At 33.4% G+C, this 27281-nt stretch overlaps 1 protein-coding gene across 1 annotated transcript; it reads right to left on the bottom strand.

The window, feature by feature from the left end:
• Positions 1-9507: 9507 nt before the first annotated feature.
• Positions 9508-15562, bottom strand: LOC132759616 (RNA-binding protein MEX3B-like). Its single transcript, XM_060751428.1, is given in 3 exon segments — positions 9508-13340; positions 13342-14114; positions 15160-15562. Coding segments are annotated over 3 exon segments (1635 nt in total). The 5' UTR covers positions 15410-15562; the 3' UTR covers positions 9508-12728.
• Positions 15563-27281: the final 11719 nt, after the last annotated feature.

The raw sequence follows: 27281 nt of genomic DNA, 5'->3' as shown, positions 1-27281 counted from the left end.
TTAGTATATTGGCAAATGGGTTTGGAGATTTCATATGACGAAACAACAACACAAACCCAATTAAAACTATATATATATAGGGACACCCGTGAATAGAGATCCCCATTTAGAACTGCGTAAAACATTTGTTTAATTGCCTAAGTTTATACATAATTTATTTCAGTTTGAATGTTAGGAAAATTATGAGACTCACAGTTATCACTCTTTATGGCGACTCATTCATTAGATTCCTCCCCTGGGACTTGTAAGAAGGTCAAACAAACATTAACTAACTATACCCTTTATCTATAGGAATCGGAAATGACTCCCTCGTGCAAGCCAGCACGGCACACCCGTGCAGTTTGCCAGGCTCCATACTGACGGCTTTTCTAACTACAAATTATAATTCTGCTTTACATTAAACTGATAATAGACAATACCAGTAATAGAAGTTTGACAAGTCCATTTAATATGGGGACTGATTTGTGCCATGTCGTATTTCCGCTCCTCGGGGCGCCCGGGGAAAACACAAAAGTAAGACAACGTGACGACTGTCGTGTTTTCGCCTGGCGAATGACTTTGTCGTACATGTATTTTGGTTTGTTTCGTTTGGCAAAGCGAAAACACAAAAATACGACAAAGTGGTGATTTTGTCGTACAGTATTATCGAGTTTTCACCTTGCGCCCCAAGGAGCAAAATACGACAAAGTGGCACAAATCAGCCACCATAGTTTAAGGAATTGTGAAGGTTAAGGGGTTGAAAACGGCATTCGTGGTTTTTTATATCCTACTCCAAGGAGCTGGACATGTCATGTAAATCTCTGCTTTAGCAGAAGGCTTATATTCTAGGCCTACTTAGATCTTAATTGATATAGGCCTACTAAAGGTTGCTAGTTGGATATTCTTGTAGAAGTTAAATACATTCTTTGCCTTTTTTGTGCAAATATCACCGAAATGTAACTATGACGAAATGTTAAGATAATTGAAATTTTAAAATCGTTTGATTTTTGCCTTTGTTTGATAACTGCAAACAAAACGTACGTAAAGCCATAAAATTGATAAATGACTCAAATCAATTGATAATTATTTTGCCATTTTAATAGCAGTGATATTTACGATATTAATATGTCAGACATGCCTGAGCTGCCATACCAGTAACTTGTATAAACTTGGAAATGAAAAAAAAAAGAGGGAAAAGCATACTTAATGCCAATGATTCAATGGAGCTTAATTAATATTTTATCAGATTTGAGTCATCCATTTTTTTTTGTTCCACTGATGTTATTATGCGGCTGATCTTTGTTCTTCTATTGGACGGATCGATAAATTATAATGCGGTCCTTCTTTTTTTAAAGCCCCTGATGATGGTAGGACGCGAAGTAGTCTTGATTAGTGAATAGCGTATGAATATTGAATATGACATTATAAACCATCTGTTAGTAAATGACCTCGCGTGCTCTGGGGTCATGAAGAAATGGCGCCAGAATGCATCAATTTTCAAATATCGATTTTTACATAATGGAACAGCGTGTTTTTACCATTAGCTAGATTGATTCAAGAAGTATTAACAAAGAATATAGGATTAATTGCACCCTACTGCAGTTAGATATTAAACAAAAATCGAGCGATTTATTTCATATTGGAAATCTCCAATTACAGCTATAGATTTAATGTGTATTTTAGTTGTACTTAATGTTTTGATATTTCATATAAATAATCCATCATTTTTGAATAACATGTGATTGATTTTTAAACACAAAAACCCTAATTAACTCCAGTCTTTAATTTCAATTCAAAAGAAATTCATACACTTTGAAGTGCTTTTTTAAAAAATATTATATGCCTTTTTAACTAATTTCGTATCGAGGTAGCGCTGAGCAGGGTTAGTTTAACCAGAGGTTCCCGTCCAAGACAATATACTTAAAACCCCTAAAGATATAATATGTTCTAAGGATACCATGCCTATTACATGTTCTTTGCCCAGAACCCCCGCAAGGTATAACCCAACAGGAAGTTGTTAACGAGTTGTTGAGATAATAGCAGAGGAGAATTCTACATAACCTGCGCGTTTAATACATCAGAATATCACAAAAAATACGACAAATAAAAAAATACGACGCACTTGAAGAATCATAGAATTTACGGCATGTTTTCACACGAAACTTCGCTATAAATCTGAAACGCATTTCCCAATCTCCCGGCATTAAAAGGTAGCATAAAACAAAAATACAGCATATGTGAGGAAAATAATGTTATAATTATTCTCTCCTTATAGCTGAATATTTCCCCAGCAAACATAATAACAAATTATATCTTTATGCTATATAGCAAAGGCAAGTTGAGTTCGTTGAATATGGTGCAATTTTTTCACTAGATAAAGATTTAGTTGCATGCATATTTAAAATAAATATTCAACAGGATTGGTTCGGCTCGTTTCTGACATTGGAAATTTTCTGCTTTTCATTTACGTAACGACTGAGTGGACATGTACTTATATAACTTTGCTAATCTCGTGATGGAATCGAACCGTCCGGTTAGCTCATTACGTAAAGCGAACGAATCCTGGTTCGATTCCCGGACGGTGCAGGTCACTTTCGTGAAATCCTTACGATGAAACAATCCTTTCTACGACCATTTGCACTGTACATCTGCTCTGGCATGTACAGAAGTTATTAGTTCCTTGCGAAAGTGAAGGCAACTAGTACTGGTAAAGGGCTTGACAGCCTGCCCAGGAACGATGTGGTGGAGAACTGTGCTCTGGTAAATTCAATGTGGCTTAAAACGGCGAAACTTATATCCTGTGGACCATCTGCCGATATCCGGGGAGCGGCCTTAAAAAGTAGCAGGGACGACGAGGAAAGTGTGCTAGGGTGCGTGAGCCCCTTGCACAGATAGTGATGGCTTAAAAGGCAGACCCTTTGGTTGGCACCAATAGCCCTTTTTTATGGCTACCTTTTCATATTGTCTCAGGTTACTGTACATTTATGTTCGATATAGGCCGCCGTACAGTGATCTACTTTTGACTGTGGCTAATACTCCCTGGAAATTGCATGGAGGTAAAGTATCACCACTTTGTGCTTCAAAATTAATCCACTGGTGACATGTCCGGGTCCGTAATCGACTTCAAAAAGCAGTATTGTGCCCTTACGAGCGGAAAGATCCAATTAAATATAGTCTAAAGACAGATAGATGGAATCGATTCTTTTGGCTCAGTGGTCTAGAGCGTTGATAGCTTATAGGCGGTGGTCGCGAGTTCGAATCCCAGCCACGGTAGGGATCATTTCTGATACATTTGCATATTTCTATTATGAACTATTTTGTGTAATGAATTCAACATTTAAATGTGTGTGACAAAGTTTGGGCGTACACGAAAACGGCTACCTATATGAACCCTATTTCAAAAATACGCCGTACATTTTTTTACAAGCGCATTCATGACTTGCACCCACAAAAGAAAATACATTTCTAACTAGCGTTTCATTATAAAATTAATCAGAATTGGACCAGATTTAAAGCCTCAATTGATGACCAAACACCGATGATGTAATTACTTCACGCTCGAACTGTAAATGATTTCGCTAAGGCTTGTAATCAGTAATTTGTACGAAATTCTTAGAGAATTCTATGACAATAAAACTAGAGATTTTGCCAACTGTCTGACTCTTTATATCAGATTAATCCTCAAATCGGCCATTTAAACGGTGAAGAAAGAATGAATTTTCTGAAAACACACGCCAGACAAAATCACAGCATTGATGGCAAGTGTACATCAGTTACAAATTCTTCCGCAATGGTTTCTTTTCCATGAAATGACCGTAATATTCATTGGATAAGTCTTCTCTGAAAATCGGATTCGGCTCTTATGAATTAATCTAATATCATGCTATGCTATGCAGTGAAATTTGCACTCACTAGTATTGCTGCTTGTTATAAACTCTATTTCAGTTGTTAAATTTAATGTATTCGTACGCGCGTAAAATTATTTACAGAACTGGTACAAAAATATGGCACTAAGTTCAGTACAATCCAATTACGTGGTAAGCGAACCTTTCCCAGAATTTAAAATAAATGAAGTCACCAATTCTTAGGTCTAAGGTCCGGTTTTCTGGAATGGTCATAAAGAGGTCCTAAAGAAGCACCGGACCAAAGCCGCGTCATATATTCAAAAACAACACAATGCGATGACAGTTTACTATCAACAGATATACTATGTTAATTACCTCTTTTAATGACCGCACCTCGCTCGAATCCTAAGTATATTGCATTAATCATTCAAACTGGCAGACATTTTCTGAAATGCTTTAGTTCAGAAATAACAAAATATTGGGAGAAGACGGAAATTAAACATTTTATATGGGTGTGGGATGCACTATTTTATTTATCATGTTTTTTCACTTCGTCATTTGGGATGCACTCTTTTATTTATATATTTTCACTTTGTCATTTTGTTTGAAGAAGTAATTGCGGTGCAGACTCCAATAGACTTGACAGATAGATCGATTTTGTTTTACACTGGCCACTTAAGTCTTTTAGTATTATTAGTTAGTCGGGAATGAGTGGGTATAGCTTTTTCTCTTATAAAATAAATTTGTAAAGTAACCATCTTTGGAATTAAGTAATTATTTTCGATTTCTTTAGAACTAAAGGGTAACAACTTTTGGAATGCCCATTGTATAATTTCTAGAAGTTGGGAAATCGGAAGTATATATATATTGCTCGGACTCGGGCTGCATAGGCTGGTGGGGCTCGATCAGTACCAATGCTGATGTGTCCGACTACCGTATTACCGGCGCCCGGATGGCTAAGTTCTTGCCTCTCGACCTATCATGTCGAACCAGCTTTGCCGTGTTTCAATTTGTAATTAAAAGTAAATACATGTATATTAATAACACTTTCCCCCCATTTTCTTTTAATTAACAATAGATTTTGAATTGGTAGATATTTATTTATTTTGTCCTTCGTGACTACTGTATGCTAATATGCAATTGTTGACTTGTATAATAGAAAAATATTAATTAGCACGGTGGCTTCGTCTAATTGAGATTCATGTCACGCTGGTATTATAATATACATGCATATAATAGCTTAGTAATAACACAAATTGTCGTCTGCTTAACTAAGTTAACCCTAGCGTGATACTAGGGGAGAAAATAAAAATATCCTAACATTTATAAACATTGTAAAAATGTAGCATAATATTTACGGGGCGCTTCGTTATTGTTAATGCCGAGTCTTAATTTTCGTTGCCATAGCTACCAGAATAAAACGGTGTCTATTTCATTGGTAGCTGTGACAAGTGATTTGAATTGATCAGGCGAGAGCAAACACATAAATGATTCATTTCTGATTGTAGAGAATATCTTAAATTCTGCGATGCTGCTCTCGTTCTATGTTGGTAGCAGAAGATCTTTGTTCGTCTGCCGATTTTTTTTTAAATAATAGTTATCATAAAGATAAGTGTGTGGTTATCTCAAGGGTTGTTTTACATTTGAGTATATTATTGTACGTATCAAAATTTTTAATTTTTAAAGTGGGTTTTTCCTCAATAGCCAGCCCCTTGAAATGAACCATAGAGACCGGAAGTCGGACACTAGACATAGAAATATATTAATAATGTCTTTATTTTGCATTTTTGTTGTTTTATTAAGATAAGTTTTATCTCCACAAAGCATGTGACGCAATTTGCAATATATTGGAGTCACGTAATATTCCAGTTCAAATACGAACATTACAGAAAACAGAATTCATTTTACCAATTCAACATGAAAGTACATCATTCACAGACTGATTGGCAACAAAATTTAAGTCATAACATTACTGACTTCCAAGACATCTATCTATGACGGTTTCCCTTGCAAGAAAACTACTTTTCTGTAATCCACTCACAACTTCTCCACAAGGCACCAGTGTGGAGAAACGAATGTTCTTTAGAACAGACTATAAAATATGCAAATGCAATACTTTCCGCTCAAGATTTAGTACAAATATGCTGGTATTCCACATAGCTAACCAAGCTTGGCCATGTTTTATAATAATTATGCAGTAGAACTCTGGCCTGAAAACAGTTCATAGCATCATTAAAGCTTCTCTTAACGGGTATGAAAACAAAAGCACCATAAATTTCAATCAATATAAAACAAAAGACACCAAGTTTTTTTGTACTTTTAATAGCAGAAAAATAAAATTTTACATTTCATTTGAGTTTTGAAAAATCTGCAAATATAGTTCAATATAAGATTGGGCCTTGAACCTGCCCAGTAAAATAAAAAATATTTATGTATATTTGTTAATCCAGTCGGCTCCACCGACCTTTTATCTTGTCTAGATCACTACTATACACATATAATTGCATACGTTGAATATATACGAAAATAATAAAATAGAAAAATCTAAGCTCTAACAACTTTTTGGATAGCCACTTGCACATTTTTGCGTGTGAACAATTAATTATGAATCATATTAACAACATTTACAGCAAAAATTCTTTGCGTAACAAACAAATATATATATATATAATATATAATAATAATAAAACAGGGACCCCCCTTTTATTAAACTTTTTTCTTGCCGTCAGTAACATCTGATAAAAAGACCCAAGAAAAAATTTACTTAATTTGATCAAAGAAAAAAGAAAATTGATATTCAAATGTGTTACCTCCATTTGGTTTTATATAAATATATACATAGTACAAAAAATAATAAAGACTTTGTTCCTCAGGAAAAAGCTAACCGAACAAGATTCCTTCCTCAAAATGAAAAAAATAAACAAAAAAGAATAATATAAAAGAAAAATAAACATTAACAAAAATAAAAGAATTACAATAGAATCTCTTTATAATATTGGAGTAAGAAGTTTTGTTTTTAAGTAAACTCGAAGCAGATTTACTAAAAAACACATATACAAAATCAGTATAAAATATTTTTTTGGTTGTTTTCTTTATTAAATACTTATTCAACAATCAATTAATAACATTTCGGCTAAAGCAAGAAAAATTGGAATTTGTTTTTCATCCTCAGTTACAAAATCAATCTGTTAATCAATAAAAAGAATGTGTAAGAAATCAATAACTTAAAACATGAATCTATCCATTACCTCTCTCTCTCATTTCTCTAAATAAAGCTATTCATTACTAAAATACCCCCAGCATACTTCCAATGTTAAAATATAATAGTTCTAAAGCCATGTTTATTAAAACATAAGTACATAAAACATGTTTGAATCAAATAAATTCTACACTCCCAGATTCCACAACAGAAAAGCTGAAATTTCTTACAGGTAAAAAACAAAAACATCCCAAATGGCATGAAGATGGTAAGTGCCTTACATGTTAGTTTCACCCTGTTCCATTCTTGATTATAATCATCAAAATTCCTTAGGTTTAAAATCTTAAGTATAATCTCTTTGAAAAATGCTAAACACCCAAAAATTACTAACATGTCAATTTCTTTTCTTTTTTTTTCCAGTTCCATAATTGAGTATGCTTTTTTTTCCACTCTTTTTTGTAAATTGTTCCTTTCTTCTGTTTTCTTTGGAGAGAAAATTAAACCAAAAGATTGGCATAAGGTCTTTAAATGTTTTTTAAAGCACTGTCGAGTTAATATGGGTAAAAAAATACTTGTGTTGGATTAAAACAATAGTTCAGTATAACAGTTTAAACATACAAAAATATACAAATAAAATTTTGTTCACAATATTATGGGTCCAGATGCAAGTTAAGTTTGGGCCCTATATTCTGGGAGTTATTATCACATTATTTGGAATATAAGGTTACTGTAAAACCAGAAATTTATGCGGAGGTACATATTTCGTAAATTCCAGATTTTTGTAAAAAATAAATATTTGCAACTGGGTAAACTTTTGCATCTACTGTAAATTGGAAGTAGCAGTGAAAATGCAAGTTTTCCAATTAGCAGTGAATTGGAAGTTCAACTCCCCATTTGTCCAAAATGTCTATTTCACAAAAATATTTGCCCCGCAAAATATCTAAATTTACAGTACATGTACTAAAGTGGTCTTTTCATATACAGTTCAAATTCCCTTTTAAAACTCTATATATATATATATATAGTTCAAATGGGTAGAGAAAGGAGGGGGGGTGTGTAGTAGGGAAAAAACGGGTAGTTTGAATAAGTGTAAGGTGCAGATCTCACAATAATAAAGGATTTCATAGACAGAAAGAAAGAAGTATAATGGAGTGGGTGGGGTATACAACATTTATTGTATATAGATTATTAATATATCTGAAAACAAAATTTTTTTTTCTATAAAAATATCTTATATCTTCTCAAACACGAATTCACTGACACTTTATTGAACTCTACAACAAACAGGGGGGGTGGGGATATGAGAAGATGATGTACTATTTATTAAACAATAGGGTACATGTATATATCTAACGGGATTTCACAAATATAGTACTTTTGAGTCCCTTAATTTACTATTGCATAAATAATTGATTCAAAAAATTCTTTCACAAATAACTACATATATATATATGATATATATTCCAAGTTTTCAGAGTTTCCTTTATGAAAATTTGGCAGGTTATTATTATGTTGATCATAAAAAGCAAAATAGTTTGTTTTTATTACTCAATTACACAACAAAAGAACACCAGACTGTAAAAATATTTAGTGATTTTGTCTGAAGAAAATAAAATAATTCCAAATTATACATTTCTCATTAATAGTAAAGATTCACCTTTAAAATCAAAAGGATTTTTTTTCATTTTTGGCATGGACAAAACAATAAAAGGTTGGGCGATAAAAATTTCTTGATGAGTTTTTGTGAATTTCTTGATGATAAAATACATTATACATGGAATTAACACACATTTGTTGCCTGTGCATAGATAATCAGTGATCTCTTGGTTTATATCTGGGTGAGTGATGATAATGATGAGGAATGATCGATTGAATGATGATAGTTTTAAGAAAATCGCAATTTCACATATATATCTGTTTCAATTGGTTCATAAATATATAATAAATATATCTTATACATTTCGATTTATTTTCTAAAAATAGTAATTGTCTAATATCCCTATACATTTGTGTTTTTTTTAACCTTCTATTATTTACTTGCGCTACTTTTTTTGATGAATAATTTACAATCTAACTAGGTTTTAACAACACTTTCTCTCTCACATATCAAAGTCATGTAAACTTTTCATAAATCTACTTCTATTACAAAAATAATTATGGTTGCATAAATAAATAAAGCCTTTCAGAGCAATTACTTAACATGGAGAACAGTGGTTTAATAGCTCCATTACAAATATACATGGAAAACAAAGACGTCTTTGTTCAAGCAAATATTGATTACGTTGCCAAAATCTTTGTTCACATCAATAAATAAACACAACTAAGGCATGGTCTCGATTGAATTTCATCATCAAGGTTCGATTACCTACATCAATTAATTATTAAATCTTAATTTAAATTTTGTTCAAAACCTGACATACGAAATAGTCTAAAGTATATATATAACTGTATTAATTTTACAAGCTTACTTAATTTTTTGATCTCGATATTTTTCCCCTCTCTTTTCTCAATTGTTTCCATTTTTCTTTGAATTTCTGTTTACCATCATTTTCTTTAAACTTTACATTAAGAATTAAAGATGTGTAAAAACCTTCCATGAAAATTTTTAAGACCCAAGTACCATTTAAGACAAAAATGTTGTTTTTTTAGCATTTCATGGTGATGTTTAAAACATGTATATAAATTTGAGCAGTGGGGCGGGGGCTGTGAAATTAAATCAAGGGGTTGTGATCAGCTATATATATATTCTCTTTTTTGGAAGACCATATGGCTTAAGGAAGCTAAAAACTACAACAAAATCCCAAAATCATTAATGCACTTTAGGAACTATGTGATGATGTTATTTGTTGAGTTAATTGAACAACAGGTCACACTGGCTAATTGCTCTTTCTCATTGTAATAAATTCTGCCAATTATTGAAACCATATGTTTCAATATCAGGAATTTGATGGAACTTTCCTATATAAAAGAGCTATCTAACGATTAAATTACTGAAAAAAGTTATTTTTTGGCCATATAAATGCACTAAAAATTTCTTCTTGCATAATAAAAATAGAGGTTTTTAAATCTTTTTAACCAAAGTGACCTGACCCTCAACTGATGTTACAAATATTTGTTTCATTTCGATTCATTCTTAACATAGTTTTGCGCTTAATGGGAGACATTTATTAATTAACGCGATGCAAGAAAAATATAATACATATAATTCAAGGCAGCTCACTTCTACCTGTCTTACAACATCGTGGATAAATAATCGTATTTTATGTTACTACAATGGAGATGATGAAAACACAGTTTCAAATAAAGTAATGGAACGTAGAAGAATATAAATGTCATGAAAACGAATACATGTATATAATTTATAATATATATATCTATCATTTGGAGACAACTTATTACGTATGTGATTTATAAAATCACAAACATTTGATGGAAAGAATTATTGCTTTAATAGGTACGAGTTCCTTTAATATCAAGGCCGCCATTTCTTACTTGACAAGTAAAAATGATATGGATCAAGGGTATGATTTTCGCTATAACCTCATACTTGAATGACAAACACAGAACGTTGACAATATTTGTAATTGTACGTTTCTCAGTGTCTCAATTTTTTATTTAACATTCTGTTCAAGATTCGATCCCCTTTTAAAAACTGATCCCTTGAATTTCAATTTATAGCTATGTTCCCTAATAACTTTTAATCCCCTTGCTTGCAGATTCCAATGGCGTTACCTTAAAAACGAAGTCTACAACTAGATGGACAACAGAATGGGTGATACATATATTCAATCGAATTTTCTGCGACCCAATCGTCTGCTATTGATACTTGGCATAAACCAAGCATAATATTTAATGTAATATCAATGTTTATAGGAGCACAGATCTATAAGTATTTCAATGGGCAAAAAAATATATTACAAAAAACGCCTATATATTACTCTCAATATATTTTTATAGAACAAAATAAAGCTGTACTTTTGAAAAACAAAAAATATATGTATATATAACATTTTTCCTAATTAATCTATGATAATTATACACTATGTACAAATAAACACGTTAATAACATATTTTGCAAAAATGGAAAAAATGTAGGCATAATTGGTAAATCGTATACACAAAAATAACATTAGCACTTGAATTTGCCTGATATTTCCGAGACATAGATTTTCCTCCCAAGGTTCAGTATTGAAAACATCCAATAATGCACAAAACGAGCGTGTATTGGTCAATTGGTCAGTCTGTACTGTAACTATCCGTTATGCATATCAGCCAACAAAAATATTTGCCTAAGCTGTATAATGTATACATTACACAGAAAAACTGAGCATATGAATCCCCCCATTTGTTTTCTATTTACATAACTACCACATCTTTCCCATAAGGTAACTCTAGATCTAAATAATTACAATCGGGGTATTAGTCAGTGTTCAAAATAATGATTGTCAAAGTTTGGTGTTTTTTTTTTCTTGCAAGTAAGAAAGAATCCCGAATCCCTAATGTGAGTCACTTTACATGAAACAAAATTTACTAAACATTTAACTTGACAAGTATTTCAGAAGTATATATTTGTGCCAAGTATGCACTTCTTCGAAAAAAAGGCATCGAGTGCGTGAAAGAATTTCAGGCAAATTCAAGATGCTAGTAAAAAGTTCAACAATTTAATTAAACAAGTCTTTAATACATACTATACTGTAAACAGTGAATAAAATATGTCTATATATTTGTTTCAAATATAAAAGTCAATAATTAAATATAATACTATAGATTTACTGGATAATTGAAATATTTATACACAAAAATCCTTGTGAAAAATGTTGCGTGGGGGGCGTGGGCAATGACAAAAATGACCAATTTCAAATGTTGATTTGCATCATAAATTTTATACATCTTATTATATAATATATAACTCAATTATAATAATCTCATAAATATTCATAATATGCATGATCGCTAGCGGGTATTGATTGATGCCAGTCCCCTTTTCAAGGCGGGGCTAAGAATGAAACATGAAATTATCTCAAAAGATAGCAATTATCATAAACCATCGGGCAAAATTAATTTGTGAACAGTAAATTATCAGAGCAGTGTTTTTACTCCATATGAAAGATTGTCAAAGGTTTTATTTCAAGTCAAATTAATCAAGCGTTACAATAATTTCATAAATTAATCCTTGTAAATAGAAGAAAAATCATCTTGTGTCATTAATTATATAGATAACAAATCAATTTTTCTCGACACAAAAAAATTACAAAAGCTACAATTCTTCACAAAAAGCTTCATAGTAAAGAATAGAGTAATTAATTTTTTTTTTTCCGAATTAGGTCGTTACAAAATGGGGGAAAAGTGTATGTTTAGACAATACATTGTATATTCTGCCTACCAGAGTTCCAGCATTCGCAGTCATTGATTATTGGTCTAGTGTATGCAATGTTAGAATCAACATTGCTATGTTTAAAGATAGGTATCTATGTATTCCTCCCTCTCTCTGCCGTTCTAGACTAACTAACTACAGATAACAGGCAAAATTCCAACATAATAATAATTCCCCAGTTATGTAGTCTGCCTTTCAAGTAATTGAACATAGAAGCAATATGAAAAATTGGCACATACTCTTCAGAATGGAATTTTCTACAGATATTTGGATAGCAGATGATTTTTTTTTAATATATAATTATATAGTGTTTGTATTTTATGATTTTTTTTTATGAAATGATCCGAATGGCCTGAGAGGGTTCTTGTCTGCAGACTGGGCAAATCCTGTCAACTGTACCTGTTGGTTTCTCCACTATCAAACTTGCACATTCCATACAAAAGAAGTTATGTCCACATGGAACTAGGGCCGCAACTACCTCACTTTCAGAGCACATGATACAGTTTCTGCGTACACCGAGTCCAGACTCGCCAGCCGCACTTAATGTACTGGCATCAGCACTTGTAGAATTAACACTTATTCCGTTTACATTTGAGTCAAGTCCGACACTACTTGTGCACGTGATTCCGGACACGGCCGGAAACAACTCACTCTGGAGAGTAACAAATGGCGTAAAAGCACTAGCAAGAGGATCGCTGCGTATCCTCCGGGATGAAGGAGGCTCTGACGGGGGTGAATGTGATGTGGAATTTGTACCCGTTGCGCTTGACCCGGTTGACATTTCACTTGAAGTCGGTGATATCCGTGGGATTCCGCTCATACCTGATCCGATGGCGTTCATGTTTGTTGTATTTGTTGTTCCGAATAGCGAGACTAGGTTGGGATTTCTGTTGTCGTTCACGTCGGACCACACACCAGGAGGTACACTTGTATCAAATGATGGGAGAGCCAATTCCCTCATCATTCAAACTGTCATAAATGTTTGGAAACCCATTAAATGTGGAGCCAAAGCCATTCACTTGCCCAGGAAAGTCCGAAATTTTCGATGTGCCGTTTACAGGAGGGAAGTTAAACACAGTCTCTGGTCCGCGGTTCATAAGTCCATTTCCGTTTAATGCATTGTTGTAAGCAGTAAATGCAGACATTCCATTTGTTGATTTACCGAATATTGAACTAATATAATCACTGCTTGAACCATTCAATTCATGGAATCCCGAATCTATTCCATTTCGATGGAAATCATCATCTGGTGCGTTGTCTACCATACCTCCAGTTCGAAGGGCAATATGACTCTCAATCTCCTGACGAGCTTTCTCAACATTTTCTGGAAGACCTGTGACCTCGAACACGGGCTCTTTGTCTCTGCTTGGTGTTACGATGTATGTGTGCGTCTGTTGTTGAATCCTCTTTATTGTTGCTCCTTTTGGTCCGACAACAAGGCCAACAACTCTGTATGGGACTCGTACCTGGATGGTTACCTGACCTGGGGCGTTTGGACTAGGGGGACCTGATAAACCATTACTTGAGATGCTGGTTACACTAGAGTTCCGTCTAGACGCCCTGATTTGACTGAAGTGTTCGGCAGCAGATAGTATTTCCCGTTTAGCAAGTACGACGTCATCTTTGCGTCCTGTAACAACGAAGACTGGCTCTTCTCCACGCACTGGTGTTTTTATGTAAGTGTTGGTTTTAGCTCTCAAGGCTTTGATTTTGCAACCTGTAAAAAAAATGCATCTTCATTAGTTCTGAATAAAAATCTCTGAAGTACCCATTTTATATATCCATTTCTGTACATTACTAACACTTGATCTATACCAATTTTCAATTGCCATACCAGAAGTACCAATTGATATTTAGTTTTTTAGAACATAAATTTTAGGTTTTAGTATCAAAATAACTTGGATAATAATAATTGGTTACTTCACGGTACCTTTGGTCAATTTAAGTTTTTAATGCACATGACGGACTAAAATCTGCCTTCACTATTTTAACAGGATTATTTCCTTTTAGATATAAACATATTATACCTATATTTAAAAATATATATATAAAACACCTGACCAGCAAAATGTGTTACTTTACTTAAATGCAATAGCAACCCTGTATTTAGAAATAGCATTAATTTAACAAATTGGTAACTTGTGACTGTGAGTGAAATAAAGGTCCTCATAATATTTCTTTCAACATTTTTATCAAATACTTGTAAATTATTAAAATATAGTAAAATCTGCAGTTTTACTTTTAACAGATAATTAATAACAACATCATATTGACCTAAAAATTTTTTTGGAAAAAAAATTCTTTACATAATTTTATGTGATAAATATGAGATTTTTATATCTAGCAACAACTTTGCTTATTCTGGCATTTAGCCATATAAACATCTAAGTTATTTGACTGGAGTAATATTTCATTTCTCATACAAAAATGTAGCCCTCTACTGTACTACTGTACATGTACGTTTCGACCTCACCTATGTAACTTACTTATACACTAAAAGATGTTGTTACTTGAGTAGGGTCATTTATATGCAATAAATAACTAAACAAATACTTTATTGTTTTACAAAGAAAATAACGGGATTAACTCTGAAATTTGAAACTAATCTTTATAATCTAGAATTTCAATTAGACTGGTTTAACACGCACATGTGTTTCTATGAATAACGCGCCAAACGGAACGTGCGATAAAGGAATAACTGTGTTTACCACGAGACGTTTAGCGGAAAATACCCCATGTAAATAAAGAACTACACACTTTACCTTGCCTACCCACGATTTCGGCCACATGCTCAGAGCTCGGCACAGGCACGCATTCGGTCATGTTGGCACTACGCCTCTTAGCTTGCTCCTCGGCGAAACTTTGTGGCGAAAGGTTTCCGTTGTTTGTTGGCATATTTTCATCATCCCCATTCAAACCCAATAACGAAAGTTCAAAAGCGAGCTGCAGCGCACGCTGGTCCTCCATCAATTGTGAATTTGAACTCATATCCGTGTAAACACTCGCTGGCATGTTCACTTCATTAAATAAATCCACAATATAAGAAAAATATAACTAGAATTTGTATCAGTTTCCGTTAATTTCCACGTTCTACACAGTTCGAAGCATGTGAAATGTCTGCTCGAACATCCAAATGTACATAGCATAAAATGATGGTGGCGTGACGTCATTTCCCAAGATCCATCAAAATCGTAAATACTGCTGGCTGCATCAGCTATCTTATTGGTCGATATTTCGTAAAGGGCGGAGTCACACAGGCATGTATTACAAACAATAACATTACTAATTTGCGTGCGTAATTGCCAATTTTTTGTTTCCTGCTTTTATCGTAATTAATTTACAGGTGTTAATTGGTCGAGTTTTCCTTTCTTTAATTGCTTATCAAAGAATTACTCAAAATTAATCCTTTCTTATACTAAAAAGGTGATAAACTGCGAATCAATTATCGGCCACGTGGAGCTAAAAATAGTAACGGTTTGAAACTCTTTGTTACCCGTTTTTCTTACGGCTGGATAACTTTCCATTCATCGTTTTTCGGCGCGCAGAATTGAGTAGCACGTGGAGTTAATCCGCTCTTTCCGTTACAATATTTGAAAAGCATGACAAAAGAAAGGAAACAAAGTTACAAAAAAGTCGAAAAAACTTAATTTACGCATTTAAATCGATTCAGGACCCTAGATTTGGGTTTCCTCTTTGATTTAACTAAGATTTAAAACATACGAAATAAATAACTCGCAGATAAAATTGTTAAATACAAATTTAAAATAAACCTAACTTCTTAATATAAATCTGATCACGTCGTGTACATGTATTTTAACGCATTGATTGTGTAATCCTTCCCCAGTTTCAAACTTAAGAAAATTAGAATTTAGGGTTAAATTTATTCTACAAAAATACTTTAGAAAATCGTCAAATAAACATCTATACGTGAAGTCTATATATGATAATATAGATAGACAAACCATAAGTTCTAAACATGTTAGCAAATTTCTTGCTTTATGCAATAATTAGCAATAATAATAATGATAATTAAATAATAATTCAAAAAATGACATTTCAATTTTTTTTCTACATAACGAACAAAAACAACACATTTTCTTTATCTTGTGAATACCCATATTGTTGTAACAAGGATAACTTTATTTTTACATTTCATATATTTAGTAAATATTGCCAAAATGGGCAATGATTGACCCGGGGTGTTATGGCAAGTGTTCACCTGAACCTTTCCTTCAGGGGAGAGGAGAGGGGTACAAATGTTCACTGATTCAGTTTTAGAATGGGGTGGTCATGTGTCCTAGGGAGAAGGTGAGTGAGGGGGGGGGGGGGGTTGGGGGGGATTCGAAACTATCATATCTTAGAAACATTTATGGTAGTGATATTCTTTCAAGTGAAGGGTTGATATCTGTATTCTTTCTAAATACACAGGAACTTTTAAATTTCTATTTGAAAGATCATGATGTATAAAATCAAAAAATTAATTACATATTACATAAAGCTGAAATTTCGTATATGAACCTGTATTATGCAATGTAAGATGTGAATACTTTTGATACGGTCTGTCTTGTTGTTGTTTTTGTTGTTGTTGTTATTTTTTGTTTTTTTTTTTTTTTGGGGGGGGGGGGGGGGTGTACCTGAGATAATTCATATTCCATTGTAGTATATTTGTTTTTTCTAAAGAAGAAAAACTACCCATATCTTTTTTTATATTTACCAGATTACGGACTACATGTGTACTATAGTTATACATATATATTATAAAGGTACATCTATAAATGTAACAAAACATCCATTTATTTATGTTGATATGACGTAATATTAAACGACTTTTTAAAAAGGGGTGCAAAATTCTGCTGAGTGACTGCCATATTTGCCACATGATTGTGAATGCCAAAAATTATCCACAGCTAATCAGATGTGCCATATATTTCGCTCATTCGTAATTATTGTCTCTTGAAGAACAGGAAATGTCCAATAAAACCGATTTGTTTTGGTCGTAAATTATCACATGAAAACGAAACTGTGAGCCGCTGATCACGTGACATTACCCAGACCATTGTGCCAGATTTGACCACCTGTAGAACATTTCCGTTCAAACTGCGTAGCCACATTCCCGCGTATGTATGTATTTCCGTTGAATAAGTAATTGAAGTTATGCAAGTACCACTTCCCCTCGATATATAGATCCGACAAATAGTATGTATATATGCTCGTCTGCTCTCAAATACCTAAAGAGATTGTTTCCTGTTATCTTTTATGTAAAACATATACAGTTTAACCTAAGATCAAAACAAAAGTATACGTACTTAAAAGAAGAAGACCCTTTTCAAGTTTGAACACACAAAAAAGTACAGTCAGATTAAAAACACCATAAACAACTCTGTTCTCTTCACCCAAAGCCCTTCGATCACAGTCACACACAAAAATTTACATTTTTTCTGCATAAATGAAAACTTTTTTACACATTCGTAACTAACTGTCCTCAGTACATTTGAAAAGAATTTTTTGTATCACATTTGAGACAAAAAATGACCAGTAACGCATCTTTTTAGTCTGTTAAAAAATCGAAAAAGCGTATCAAACGCTTTAGTCAAATAATTCATTTAAATATTTAACAAATTTCAAATATATTCAATCGGACATTAAAGTGGATTGGACAAATTGTTTCTTCTGTCAATTAAAGCGGTGGTAGAGAATATTTTAAAGTATTCCAGAATTTACAAACCAATATTAGTGTATCATTTGGATATTCTTATAAAATATTATTTGAAACATAAAAAAATGTTGATAAAGTTCAAAGCGATTTAGTATGTACATTTATATGGATAATTATAATATATTGTTCTAGAACAATTTATTATCTGGTCATATTGGATCATGTATCTCACGCCTCCAACATCCATACATGATTCTTTTGTGGTTTGTTGTTATATGTCTAAATACTTTCACTTTAATTGATTTCAGAATATGAAACGGTCATTTAAGCCACTATTTTCAATGTTTTAATTAAAAAATCATTACAAATGCCCCACAAGTTAAACATTAACGAAAATATGACAGAATCGATAAAAAGATAGATTTTACAGGCCCTGAAAGTAACCGTTTTAGTTATATCGTAAGAATTTTGTTTTTGGCGGGAAAACAGGTAAAAGTGGGATCCTTCTCTTATAATAAGAGATCAATTTAACAAGTGGTACCAGATGTCAAGTACCGGTCCATTAGATGAAATAGTGTTATAATTATACGGATGATACTGAATAGGAAAGATACATAATGTATTTACGACGTATATCACACGTAGGTACAGAGTTATTATATAGCCCCGGGCATTATAAAACTATCCAGTGTACAATATCTGTTGTAATTATTATGTCTGTACGACCGAGCCAGTATTTGAAAATTATCTGGCTTAATAGCTTTGATTTTCCGATTAAATACAAGATTTTTATTATTATTGGGCCAATATATCTCCTCATTGCGGCACTTCATTCAATTTATGACATTTTACCATAGTAATTTATCTGTAAATGAACTTGAATTTCAATATTTACATGTGCATTAAGTTGACAAGATTGTCATAAGATTTTTCTTTTTATTTCTTTTTATTTCTTAGAGGAAAAACAAATTCGCGGTAGTGTACCCGCGCTACTTGTGGGGACGTGCCACTGTGCTTGTCCGATTGTGGGGCGTTTAGAGATTCCATGCGTTAAGTCACAAAAATGCCACTTCATTTCGAAAATTCTTGATCCAGTTTAAGTTTGACATAGATAGGTCAATTTAACGGAATACACAAATACCACGTGTGACATAAATGTACATGTATGTATATACATGAGATTGTATGCAATGCTGTCCGAATTTGACACCCTGCATATTGCATGCAGTTCATGTATATTGAAATATGAATGTTATTTCCAGTAAATCACATTAATTAGACATATACATATATGTCACTTCTGCCGCTGTTTTCCGGATACACACGGAAATAACCATGTGTCACACTGAGAAAAAGTACTTTGCACATATTATTATTTTCATATGATATAACTCAGGGTCTCTCAAATTTTGAAAGAACCTGTATAAATTTAAATTTTATATATACTTTGACCTCCTTGTTGTCCATTTACGAGGATTGCAAGTGTCCTTTGCAATGTGATTATGTACTTTCTTTGTTCACCTCACAATATTTTGCTTTTAAATACATTTTCAAAAGATTCATGAAAATTAGTATGACTCTGGAGGTATGCTGCTTTCATGACTGAGTATTTACTTACTTATATATGCAGGGAAGTTGCTCTTTTCTTGTGTCTTTAAAGAGACTTTACCAGACTAAAGAAAGAAGATAGGGACGTTTTGGAAGACATTTTGTGCTTGTGTCGCTTTGTAAAGATAACATTTATTTTCTCTGACCAAGGCACGTTCCCGTTTATCAACTTATCTTTTTAAGAAATCCGGATTATCCTAAGTACACAAATCAGTAAAATAACAGATTTTCTTTTCGGCTTTACAAGCCCATAAGAGCCATTGCTTGCTATCATCGTATCTAATCTCTTTCTCAAATTTACCCATCCTTAGAAGATCAAATAAAGCGGTGTATGTATAAGTCATTAAATAACGCCGAGCTGATTTGTAAGTCCATGTTTCGAGTCTCTTGATGTAGGTTCAGATAGGTGTGACTTATGTATATACACATACTGAAGTATCACATTAAGTTATATAGTTACAAGTTTTAACTTTACAATTTCAAACATGACATGTAACAAGATGATATAGAGAAAGTGAGAAAAATAAGTTAAAGCAGCACGCCTCCAGATTTATAATATTTTTCATGAAAACATTTCTATATCAGATTGAATATTGGAACACGAGATATGCAGTCACTACAAACATTTAATGTGAGCCATCCTAAAGACACTCAAGATATCACCTGATTGACCAACTTCCTCGCAGCTTAAAATATTAATAAAACACAAGTTGACCATAGGTTTTTAGGAAAAAAAACTTGGACATGATATAATACAAGAAAATCTGGTCTAATTCTGGTATCTTTGAATACTTTAAGCTGAAGTACTAAGCGAGGGCAAGAGGACGGGGGTGGTGTGGGGTGAGGGTTAGAACTCTAGACCTGTAGACCAACTAAACACACGGCCACTCTTTTGGCAATACTTCAAAAATCGGCAGCAATGTATTTGAATTATGAACACAACTCGAGACAGACACGGAGTATAGGCGTAAAAGTGTTTCCCAAAACTCCCCTCTCTTTCATCCGTGTTCGTGTGTATTTACATTAGGACATCACTCGTGTATTCTTTGTTCAAACAGGTCCCAAATTTCTCCTCGTGGGACCTCGTAAACACAATATTTGTCTTCCAATTCCGCCAGGGACACCAGACAGTATATAAATCTTCATTAGCACGTCTTCAATAATCGCCAATGTTGTTTTGATAATTGTTCGACTAGATGAACGAATGTTTGAACAGTGCTGTAACAATTAGAAGCTAATGGCGTATCGTAATCAATAACTCATTCCAGGAAATCATCCGTTTATTCAGCCAACGTATTTTCACATTTCTAGTGCTTATATTCCGTCTTGTTTGCTTTTCTCCAGTATGACTTTAATTGTGTACAAACTTAGTGCAAAGCTTTCAGTGTCATGCCAAGTATCTAGCGCTATCGTTTATTTAATTCTTTTTTTTTCTTCAAATCTTACTTTACTTTATGTATCTCTTATGTCGCCAATCTGTCGTGGTTCGTGGTGACTTTAGCATGGCAGTTTTCGGCGATAGTTGATCTAAGTCGTATTTTTACATGTTTTACTGCAGACGCACTGGTACCTATGAAGAAAGAAATCGGTATTCCGTCAGACAAATAAATAGACATTGTCTCCAAAAAGATAGTTAAATAGTTCTGAATCTTACCAGATACATGTAATTTGAACAGCCTTTCAATCATTTATACATATACATGTATATGATTTTACCATTAACTATTGAACAATTTCGGTCATAATACACTATGCTTCAGAGGAAGGACTCTTAGCGTTCGTCCGAATGGCAAATGCGTTTTCATAAGTTTTTCAGAGTGTCGTAATAGAAAAGGTGGACATATAATTTCAAGTTCTTCATTTTCAAAAGGAATTGCAAAGGGGAAAAGAAGAAAGTTAAGCGCCAACGACGTTGTTGTTTTTACAGTCATACCATAACGATCGCAAGTCAGACTTCATTAATTTATCGTCTGCGTATGTCCATGTGACTCAGCACTTTTTTCAATAGACCGCTGCTGCGACTGACTGGTTCCCGCCGTTCAAAACCAAAGAACTTAGTCATTTCGTCTGCTAGTAAAGTCAATACTGATTGTTTCCTTTTTTATCGCTTTTCATACTACCATTAAATGTGTATTACGCTGATAAAGAAATAGTCATTCAGCGTAGTGATTCACCATGCACCGTGAGCTAGTCCATATATTCACAGCATTAGCAGAATTAAAAAGTTCCAATAAGATATTTAATGGAAGAAAAAATGCCTCGATATTTTTTACGTCATTTTTAAGTCGATAAATTGACTCATGGTGATGAATCGGTTGATCTCTTTATAAAATTCAAACGATGAAATCTGTCTGTGATTATGTAAAGTTAGTGCCAGGAACGGTAATAAATAAAACATTTTCCCTTTCATCCGTCAAATAAGTCTTTTTATCAGTGTCCATTAACAAACAAGCGGAAATAGTAAAGCATTTGATCTAGTTCGGATGTTCACAGGATTGTCCATGTAATGTGTATAACAATGTAGAATGGAGAGTATCCGTGTTCGTGTTCGATTCCCCAAGTCTGGAATAAGCAGATAGTTGACTCGGCCCTTCTTGCGTCCGGTCTGTGCAAGATGAAAACCAGAAACCAGGAATCTTTTAAGGAATTTATATTCGCCATGCAATGTTTCACTTTAGAATATATACAATAAGTTTGTTTATAATAGAAAATAAAGAAAGAAAAAAAGGAGCAGACGACAAATATATGAACAGTGTTCGGACAAAGCCACTTTCGGTTATACAGAACTACCATCTAAAGCATAAAGCTAGTTACTTCTATGCACCAATTATCAATTTTCCCCGGAACGAAATAAATCGTATGTCATTTTGCTTTCATATCACCCCACCCCCCTCCAACTCACCCCACTCCAGAATCATTATATAAACAGCCTGTTGGTTATTTTTCAATTTCCATAAGCACGAACATCGGTCTATAGAGACACGGTTATAAATACCGAGCGCATTATTCCAATGAGTGCATTTCCAGAAAACAAGGAGAAGATAAACAATAAATATTGAATTATTATGAAACTCAATTAGTTTATATGAAATAGCGAATACCAGCAAAAAGCATGACCGAATTCCACACGCAATGGCGTGTAATAGTACCTCTGGAAGCAGTATCTTTTATGCTACACGATCGTAAAAGAGCTTTATGAAATAATTTTATTGTTTTCACTAAATATACTTGCGTTCTGCAGTAATGTAATGAAATAAATAAATGTATTTCATACGTTAATGAACAAAATATTCGGATGTCTGAATGGTGAAAGAACATGAAAAGCAACACCCGTAAAATTTCGAGAACGGACTAATTTGTCTGGTTGAGATAAACAATTATTTACTCCCATTGATTTCAATTTCAATGTCATATCATTTCATTTCATACTAATGTTATTATGTTTTTTCTTTGACTTTACTTCGATGTATACAAGATATCCATTCCATTTCAATTCAGTTCAGTTCAGGTCATGCTGTTCTGTAATATTGTTCGTTTCTATGTGACATGCTTGAACTTGCTATGAAATGCCATGACGATGATATGCTATGACGATGATATGCTGTGACGATGATATGCTATGACGATGATATGCTATGACGATGATATGCTATGACGATGATATGCTATGACGATGATATGCTATGACGATGATATGCTATGACGATGATATGCTGTGACGATGATATGCCATGACGATGATATGCTATGACGATGATATGCTATGACGATGATATGCTATGCACATGCTGTGTTATAACCATGATATGATATGGCATGACCATGAAATTCTATGACCATGATCTAATATGAGGATAATATTATGTTTGACCATGCTATTTTATAACCATGATGTGTTGTGCACATGCTATTTTATAACCATGATATGTTATGCACATGCTATTTTATAACCATGATATGTTGTGCACATGCTATTTTATAACCATGATATGTTGTGCACATGCTATTTTATAACCATGATATGTTGTGCACATGCTATTTTATTACAATGATATGTTGTGCACATGCTATGCTATGACCATAATAAAATGCTTTGACCATGATATATCAAACGAATAATAAGACGAACAAATATAACGATAATCCATGGTGTTACATCGTTGAAACAGTCTCATTTGACATCTATGTTGTAGCATTTCCGTTTTCAATACCATGGCTTTCCATTTTGTGTTCGAATCTTTTCCCAGGAGTTTTTTTATAAAGACATTTGTATTTAATAACTTCTATCGATTTCCAGACCTCCTACAAATTATATATATTGTCAATAAGATAACGTCAAAACAGATTTTCAAGTTCATTACGTAGCTGTTATATAATTTCCTCATTTTGCCTGCACGGTTCCATCTGACTGCACATCAACCCCCGCAAAGGTTTTCAGATTGTGATTACAAACGTCACTTTAATATGACCGCTATTCATTTGTACGGGGGTCTCTATGAAATTATTTTCATATTAAGTTATCGTTCCCATTGATTTAACTGGTAGATACTGTATTAAATATGGAGATATGTGCTCTCGAACGTCCATTGCGTGCTCTCTGATAATATCTATTTGGCCTTATCAAGAAATTGCTCGTATCCTGACAAGACGTTTAGTTTGTTTAAATTAGACAGAAGCTACTCATGCACGAATATGCGATAAAGCACGCGTCGTGTCCAGTTTTTTATTTTCCCTGAAAATACATACATGGGTATTTTTATGTATTTCTTGCTTGATCAATGCCACTGAGTGAGTAATCGTTAGAGAATTTTTCTTTCTTTTTGAAAATGCTTCTCAGTTCAAGTTGAATAGGGTTCCCCATGTGCGCAAACTGTATAGCTAAGAAACAGGAGTTCGAGGGATTATGCCAAGGTACCCACATGAATCGAGTTGCCCGTGTGTTAAACGTACATTCTAGAAAAGTAATAACAAATCTCGCCCATTTGACATCTTATCTTGTGGGTTGAAATGTATTAAAGAAACTAGTCAGAACATCGGCTATAATTTATAATATTTAATCCGAAGTTTGACGGACAGGGCCGATAAGTTGCGGTTGTTAAAGAAACATGAGTGGTTAGTATGAACATATTTATTTACGCTGCACCGTTAAAATATATTCTCATTTTATAATTTGTGTGTTTGTTTAATGTTAATTTTTATTTGAGAAACATGGCCGCGACTCATGTGAGACTCGAACCTACGCCCTGCAGAAACCAATACGCACCTCCATATATATGTCCAACCGACAAGAAGTTCTTATGGTAAAGTATGTTCACATTTTAAGATTTAAAACAATGGATCTGTCTTTGTTAACTGTTTTATACAAATTAAATTACTAAACATTTCTTTCTTTTGAAGATGAACTCCTATTTTTCTGTCGTCATCGGTGACACAGGCTAATTACCGGTATCGGAATGCAGTATATACGGAATGTGTACCGTGAGTAGGCTTTCGTGGGTGCTGACGTCACATTCAGTATATGTCACTATCAATACGGGTTTGAACCCCACTTCAACCCAGGAGGTTACATTTTCCTCTCTTACACCATCGTACTCATTCGATGACATTATGCACTAAAGTATATATTAGTCATTAAAGAATGCTTTAATTGCTTTGTTTTCATAGAGGGGTGGGGGATTGCCGTGACACATAACATGCACAATAACGCTATGGTTTGTTTCATTTCTTTTTTCTCTTAATTTTATCTGCCCTTGCTAACGGCTTTAGACTGATAAATAAGATTTAAATGAATCTTTTCTCTTTTGACACATTTCATCAAAGAATCGTCTATTTGCGGTATCGATTACAGTGGAAGAGACGATGTATTCATTAAAGGACAATTGTTCAAACACCACCGAAGCAATTATTGTTTTACAAGGGAAATTGATTATCAATGAAAGAGGCTCTTTATAAATTGTGCAAGTATTTGTCCTAAGTTATCGTTAATTCCCATCTCCTGGGAGTTTTATAATGATCCTTTGATAAGTTTCACGTCAGTATAAAGAGGAGTGTTTTGTGAAACAAAGAAAAAAGAAGTAAAAAGTGACTTTGTAACATTTGATAGGGTGGTACATCTTAACTTTTAATTTACATAATAATTGGAAAGTCATATACATGTATACAGCGCTTGCTTTGGTCTTCAGTTTAGTTTTCTACACTGTAACCAGCGAAATTTCTTAAATGGACTTTTCCAGCTTCCATTTCTTTTAACAATTTCGACAATATCGAGATAAAAAGCTTTACTTTACACCTGAATGTACATGTACATATATATCAGACTTGTACATGAAGAAAAACTAGAGCTTATAGTTATTAATTACTTCCGAGTCCACTCCAAAATCAATCTAATACAGATGTCATGGGACGGTATCAAAAGTTTCTTTTTCCACCTCATGAGCTTGTACGTACACTCCAAAGGGTCCGGGGGGGGGGGGTAAATTATGTATATTATGTAATTTTTGTAAATTTTACACATGACCACCACCTTTGCTGTTAAAAAATAAGGTTACTTTTTTCTGGAATGCAATTTTTTTGTATGCTCATCAACAAATCTCTCTATAAGTTTAATTTATATTTCATTTTAGAATTTATAGTTACCACGGTTGTATTCACTTAAGCAAGGAATTAATTTTTATGAAGATATTTTAAGTACAATATTATTAAGCTGGCAAATATATATAATAAGAAATGTTCACACCAATTATAGGAAATAGATATCCGATGAAAGCGCGCTTACACTTTCTTTTTTCATCTTCAATCGGATATAATGATGATGTAATAGGCAAACAAAGACATTTATATATCCTAAGATAATGTAATAGTTAATGGGAATGCATTTGTCTAGTATTAAGAAAATCTAGTATTAAGAGTCTACATTGCAATTACTGTGTGTTTAAACACTGACCGGATAGGGTTAAGATCCCCAACTGTGCAAATAATAGCCTTAAATTCTGGTGTTTGTCTCTGCGATGGTGTGACAACAATCGCATTAGGATAAATCCCGTCTCGGTCTAATCCTTAAAGACGGGCTATAACACCGTCACTTCCGGGTTATTGACTAAAGTTACCTGCCAAACTACTTCTTTGTCACCTTTAGATTTTCTTTGTGAAATTTGTTTCCTAATTTCAGGTTGAAAATATTAAATAACGTGTAAACCAGTGTGCAGTACAAAGAAAGAGAAGGGGGATCATTGTTTACATATGGTTGAATACTAACACAAAGAATGATGTGACCTCGTTTTGTTTGTTTTTTTATCTGTTTGATATTTTAAGGATGTTGTTGATGTTTTTTATATGAAATATCACCAAAGATGTAAATTTTGAAATAAAAACTGATTAAACTCATTATATCGGGCTCGTGGTTTACAGATGGAGGCAGGTGCAGTGGGTTTAAAAGCATAACTTTGCGCCCTTTACATTTCCTTTGTGTTCATTGTGAAGCGATGAGTTCATTTTTTTCTTAATTTTATGATTTAAAGAAAAATACTTATACACCCGTCGCGGCACGCGCCTAGATTTTATCAGATATGCAAATATATTTTATTAACAAAGACATTTAAGCGAATGGATGTACGACAAACA

Source organism: Ruditapes philippinarum, unplaced genomic scaffold, assembly GCF_026571515.1.
Source record: "Ruditapes philippinarum isolate M1 unplaced genomic scaffold, ASM2657151v2 ctg1004_1_1_1_1, whole genome shotgun sequence".
Taxonomy (NCBI): Eukaryota; Metazoa; Mollusca; class Bivalvia; order Venerida; family Veneridae; genus Ruditapes; species Ruditapes philippinarum.
Note: the sequence above shows the minus strand (reverse complement) of the source record. Positions and strands in the feature narration are given on the sequence as shown.